The sequence below is a fragment of the Sardina pilchardus genome, chromosome 20, assembly GCF_963854185.1.
Source record: "Sardina pilchardus chromosome 20, fSarPil1.1, whole genome shotgun sequence".
NCBI lineage: Eukaryota > Metazoa > Chordata > Actinopteri > Clupeiformes > Clupeidae > Sardina > Sardina pilchardus.
Genome location: NC_085013.1, coordinates 2685446 through 2691445, shown reverse-complemented (window position 1 = coordinate 2691445; position 6000 = coordinate 2685446). Strand labels below are relative to the sequence as shown.

The 6000-nt window shown below is 45.9% G+C and overlaps 1 protein-coding gene across 4 annotated transcripts in view; it reads right to left on the bottom strand.

Annotated features, from left to right (window-relative positions):
• The window catches only part of daam1a (dishevelled associated activator of morphogenesis 1a), a 78212-nt gene continuing 72212 nt past the window's right edge, over positions 1-6000 (bottom strand). For all 4 annotated transcript variants that reach the window (XM_062522124.1, XM_062522125.1, XM_062522123.1 and 1 more), the window contains 7 exons: positions 5173-5261; positions 4561-4729; positions 4232-4339; positions 3809-3869; positions 3296-3427; positions 2314-2484; positions 1-1699 (listed from right to left, as the gene is read on the bottom strand). In XM_062522124.1, the coding sequence (XP_062378108.1) occupies positions 1490-1699; positions 2314-2484; positions 3296-3427; positions 3809-3869; positions 4232-4339; positions 4561-4729; positions 5173-5261 (940 nt within the window). In that variant the 3' untranslated portion in view covers positions 1-1489. The remainder of the gene's footprint in view (positions 1700-2313; positions 2485-3295; positions 3428-3808; positions 3870-4231; positions 4340-4560; positions 4730-5172; positions 5262-6000) is intronic.

Sequence of the window (6000 nt, the reverse complement as noted above, 5' to 3'; positions counted from 1 at the left end):
CCTCTCTATACACTTCATGTTTGACAACTTTGTCTGCTTCATTGCCTTCTTCAGATAGGAATGCATATATTTTTTACTATTCAGGTGATATTGCCTCTGTAAATATTTATACTGTAAAAGCTCAGTAGGAAAAAAAAAAAACGGTTTGAAAGAGTAATATAAACGGCATCTCAATTTCTTACGTTGTGCTTTAACATGGCATTACACAGGCAGATCATTAAAGACAGTGCCCTCGAGAAAAAAAAAAAAAAAAAAAAAAAAGATACTTAGCATCTGCTGGTGGGAGGTCTATTAACTGAGTATACTGTTTATAATTTAAGAGAGGGTGCAGTGAATGGAGATGATTTAGTATACTGTGTGTGTTGACTCATGTGCTTGACGAGTAGCATGTTTTGGCAGTACACACAGCGTTTGTGTGGTCTTGTCACAGGAACAGTACTGAGATGGTCTCTGCGGGGGTCATCTGCAGTGCATCAACTCCGCGGCCGGTTTTCGGTTGCGTTCGCCCCCTGTGTGAAACGACGGTTAATCCCCGCTTCGTGTGGCCAATGCGCGGACGTGGAGGCTGACTGCACGGGGGTTTGTTTGGGAAACTGAGATTAGACAAACCAGACTTGCTTAGCGCATAAGCCCTGGTCCACTTCGTACAACAACACGCACAGATTGGCCACAACGTAACAATTGTAAAAAGTTTTAACCTTCCACTCGTTATAAATACAAAAAAGAAGACATATGCAAGTGTCTTGTGTGTCTGTGTGTGTGTATGTGTGTGTGTGTGTGTGTGTGTGTGTTTTGCTGTGATCTCTAGCTTATGTTCTGTGTCATTCATCAGGGTTCATCAAGTCCAAGCTGAGTGTCATGTTACGATGATGGCACAGAATGAAGTAACACGTTTCTGTTCAAACAAAGTGTGCCAGTGCGCATCCCCCATGCAAAAAATCTGCAGAATATACATTTAGAATCAGAATCATTGTTATAAAAGTATTTTCAAAAGTATTACAAAAGTGGATGTTTGGCAGCCAGCACAGGTAGTAGCTAGAGTGTCTCTCTCTCTAGAATCTTCTTGACTGTTTAGAATGTCTCGTTTTTTCTTCGTCTTCTTATTCTTCTTCTTCATCATCATCTATATCCCAGACAGAGTGGCCTGAAGATCGTATATGTTGTGCATTAAGTACAAGTGGTCAAAAGCATTGTCCTCTCTCGCTCCCCCTCTCTCACTCTCTCTCTCTTTCTCTCCCCCGTGTTGATTATTCCTGTTCACATGCGTCTGTCGTGGGGAGATTTGTTGCCAAAAGGAGGTTACTGGGATTAACAAAAAAAAAAAAATACGTAGGGGGGAATGGCGTGATCTGGTGATCTTCCACCAGAGGGCAGTAAAGAAAAAGCATTCCATCTCTCTCACTCACACAGACACACACACACGCACGCACGCACACACACCCACACACACGCACACAAAAGCACACCGTCTACGTGGGGCCAGTCTCTTTTAAATGTTGAGCTTGGTGATGGGCCTCTCGCGGCCGCTCTCCGCGTTGGGGTTGTTGGGCCGCTTGCGGTTGCGCTTCATCTTGGACAGGTCCTTGTCGAAGACCTCGCCCGAGCGCAGCGCCGACACCAGGTCGTCGAACTCGCCGTCCTCCTCGCAGTTCTCCTTGGCTTTGCGCGCCTTACGCTCTTTGTCCCTCTGCTCCTTCAACTACAGAGTCAGAGAGAGAGAGAGAGAGAGAGAGGCAGGGAGAGAGAGAGAGAGAGAGAGAGATAGGGAGGGAGGGAGAGAGAGGAGCAGAGAGAGAGAGGCAGAAAGAGAGAGAAAGAGACAGAGGGACAGAGAGAGAGGAACAGAGAGAGAGAGAGAGATGGAGGAAGAGAGAGGGGCAGAAAGATAGAGAAAGAGACAGAGGGACAGAGAGAGAGAAATAGAGGTATGGGGAGTATAATCAGTAAAAGCATTCCATCTTACATTTCATCAAACTACGTTCATACTCAGGAGACTGAGACTCTATCAGTGTTGTTGGGTATAGTTATGTGAAATATCCAAGTAAGAATGCAAGTCTAAAAGAAATCTAGGCAATGCACAAGAAATATAGAGCGAGTGTGTGGGCGGGAGTACACAAGGGGAGGGGGGATGCTTTGATCTCCCACAGCAGTGAGCATTTCTCTTCAGGCGTTTTGTATACCGCAACAGGGCTCGCTATTTGGGTCAACCGACGAAGCTCAGTCAGTGCTGTGAAAATGTACAGCTTCGCTGGCTGAACACCGGTCCAGATCCGTCCAGATCAGAGCTGCGATAAAGAGGAGGACGCTGCTCACCTGCGCCTCCAGTCGGGCCCTCCGCTCCTCCTCCTCCTTGCGCCTCCTCATGTTCTCGTTGTCCTGCTTGGCCTCGGAGAAGGACTGCAGGAACTGGTCGAAGATCCCGAAGAACTCGTCCGGCTGCAGGCGGGACGGGTCCTCGCCAAAGTGGGTGACCGACTTCTGGAACTAAAGAGGGGGGTCAAACGAAAGGTCGGAGGTCACTTGAAGGTCATATGTCTCAATATGGAGTTTGCCAGAGGACAGTTTACGAGACTGAGGAGCAGTGCAGTGCAGGTGCTCCGTTACAGTATGATAGATGTGCTACAGGTGCTTATTTAATGGGAGCTAATGCTCGGAGTTCAATATATGTTTCTTCAAGCACACGCGTATACTTTATGAACATTATATACGGCCATTTCCTTCTTTTCTCCCATTACCAATGGTAACCTGAAACATAAATTATCCTGTGACATTACTGAGGCATCCGATAGACTCCACAGGCCACTATTAGAGCAGCCTTAAAACCCCTTTCAAAAGGAACCCACCTTTGAAAGCGATACGCCTGGTCTACCTCAGTTAAAATTTAACTGAGTCTTTTTTTATACACTTTTTTTTTCAAAAACAGTGGCTCCAGTGTCCACAGGCCTTAGCGCACCCACCCTCATACGTACGTATATATAAGTGCAAGCTCAGGTGATCTAACCCCCTTACACTGTAAAACGCACACGACCACATGGGGGCGGGGCCAGCGGGGAATTCCAAACTCTTTAGAGGGGGACTTCAAACGCCGCCACTGCGCTAACGTCAACGCAACGTTACCGCATCCACATGGGCACCAGGTTTGAGTTAGGCACAAGTCTACACTTCAAGGCCTCCATAAAAACTTTTAAGGCTTGCCGCTGCCGCCACTGTCTACTGGCCTCCCCTGACCTCCTGGGGGGTGGTGGGGGGGTTCACAGGGACGTTCTGCGGCCGCAGGCCTCCTGGAGTGACTCACCAGCTCCTTGCCCTCCTGCAGAGAGTCCTCCACGTCGGAGAAGCTGAAGCTGGCCACCGTGATGAACTGGCTGACCACCGACACAAACTTGTCGTTGGAGTTCTGGGGACGACTCCTCTGGTACTGCAGCTCCTGGGGAACACCGAGGGAAACCGTTTTTTGCCCGCGACCAATAAAACAGTCTGCACGGTAGCACGACACTGACAACAGCAGCTGCTGTTGTCCCACTTTATTACACATGATATACACTACACATCAAGTGCCATTTTCCCACATCCTATGGACATGTACGTTCATTGGATTGCCCATTAACTTCATCACATAAACAAATGTACAGAAAAGAATGTATAGAGGTTGATCAAATTGTAAGAGGTGCTCCACACGTTTCCTTTGCCCTTTAGAACTGATTGTTTTCGGATGACTAGCTTTGGGCATGAACAGATCATTGCTGCAGGACATTCTCTTCTCCTTCTGAGCTCTGAGAGGGCATGTAAAAGAGGAAGACACACTCACTGTTTCCACACTCTTCAAGCCACTGCGTATGTTCTTGATCTCCTTCTCCATCTCTGTCATGCTGAGAGACAGAGAGAGAAGAAGACAGGAGTGAGGGGAGGGGAGGAAAAGGAGAAGAGAGGAAGACAGGGACATAAGTGGAAGAGAAGAAGAGAAAGAGAGAGAAGAGAGAAGGAAGGAGGAGAGAGAGAGAGAATGTGAGTGAACACAGTCCCATTAAACCGAACAAATGCACTTCCTGGCTTTGATCGTCATCACTAATTCATAGAAATGTAACATTTTAAATCAATGATGACATTTAATTTTACCCCATTTGTTCCCCAACAGTACGGAAATAAATAATGAGACTATCATGGGGTTATACGAGAGTTTTGACTTTATAGGTTGGTCCAGACCAAGTGTTTCATGTCCAGTTGTTCTTACTTGACTTTGGCAGCTTCTGGAACGTTCTGCAGCTCTTCATGGAGCACAGCCACTTTAGGATACTTCTGCTCCAGGATGGTGATCAGGTAGTGCAGGAGGGTGATGTTCCTGAGCACCAAAGATATGGAGAATGACTTTAAGAAACGACAGACACCTGTGCGCATAAACACACACACACACACACACACACACACACACACACACACACACACACACACACACACACACACACACCCTGCATGGTGTCACATTCTAATCAACTCTCAAAATCACACTTTCTCTACGGATGCAGTATTGTAAGTCACTAGCTGAAAGATTATTCTCCTCACTTGTCGATGCTAGACTTGGTGTCCGCTATCTTGTTGAGGGAGGACACTTTGAAGCCGTAGGCATTCCCCCGTTGTCCTTTGTTCATGTAGTTTCCGAAGGCAAGCACCACCTCCAGAAGCTGCCGCAGGTTGCGGCTATTCAGGACCTCTTTGGAGGCCTTGGAAAGTGCTGGCAGAGATGGAAAAATACAGGGTTTACAGTCTTTCCTTTAATAAAAAAAATACAACAAAAAAAATACAACAATAAACCAACATGGGCAAAAAAGTGCTGCTCGGGTTAAAAAATGTCTGTGCTTTATGCATTTGTTCCTTAAAAAATACTGATAAACATCTGAAAATATAGATATGTACAGACTTTCCATCAATAAAAAGATACAATAAAACAGGAAAACCAAGGCGCTGTTCTCAAACCACACAGAGGACTCTTGTGTGTGTGTGTGTAGTGTGTGTGTACAGTAGGTATTCCATTCAGTATGAGTCACAGGCTGCTCTGTGGTCTGCATAGATTATTCAAATAAACTGTAAACAGTGAGGTCTCTATAGTTACGGGTGTCTCTGTCAATAATGGACTGATTTAGAAGTTTGTTTTCACTGCATAATGTTTGGCCATACCTTCGATTTTTGGTTTGACCTCAGCGATCCTTTCGGCAAACTTCTTCTTGAAGTAGAGGGACTGCAGTCTTTGCTGGTAGTGATCAATTCTGCCCACACAAACAGATGACCACACGCAAACACGCACGTACACACACACACACACACACACACACACACACACGCACACGCACATGTACACACACACAGACACAAACATACCATGGTCATCAAAAGAACACTATGACTAATGGTTCACAGACCTATGATGTGGATAATAGGGTGGCAACTCAATCAGCAGGACTATATTTGGGGTGCGATAATGATTCTAGATGATGTAGAGGTCTTTATCACATGCTAAAACCCTTCACTAACAAGTCGGTGGGTACTATAAACTCAGAACATCCCTGCAGTCATACGCCATATCCATCAGAACAGGCTGGTTTCCATAGCTTCATTGTTTTCGCACAGCAACAACATCACAAGGGCTATCTATTCCTGGAAGGAAGTCTCCCAACTCCATATAAAACACACCAGTAACAGTTCCAATCCACCACCTGCAAGCTGTTTGTGTCAGCCCTCTGTTTGTGAACAGTTATCTAGATCTTTCACTACTGTTATTGCCATTCATATGAGCTTATCTGATGGTCGAGTCAATCACTGGATTCTCTGATGCAGAACAGACTATTTGATAACGGTTTATTTTGATTTACATTTGATGGTCGCAACTAGCTAGTGAGGTGACCAATCGCCATTCCACAGATGTGTGACTTGTGAAATGACAGCTATCCCCAAGCTCTAGTGAAGTGACCGTTGGAGTCTTGAGTCACGAAATCCTTCCTGTCCCAC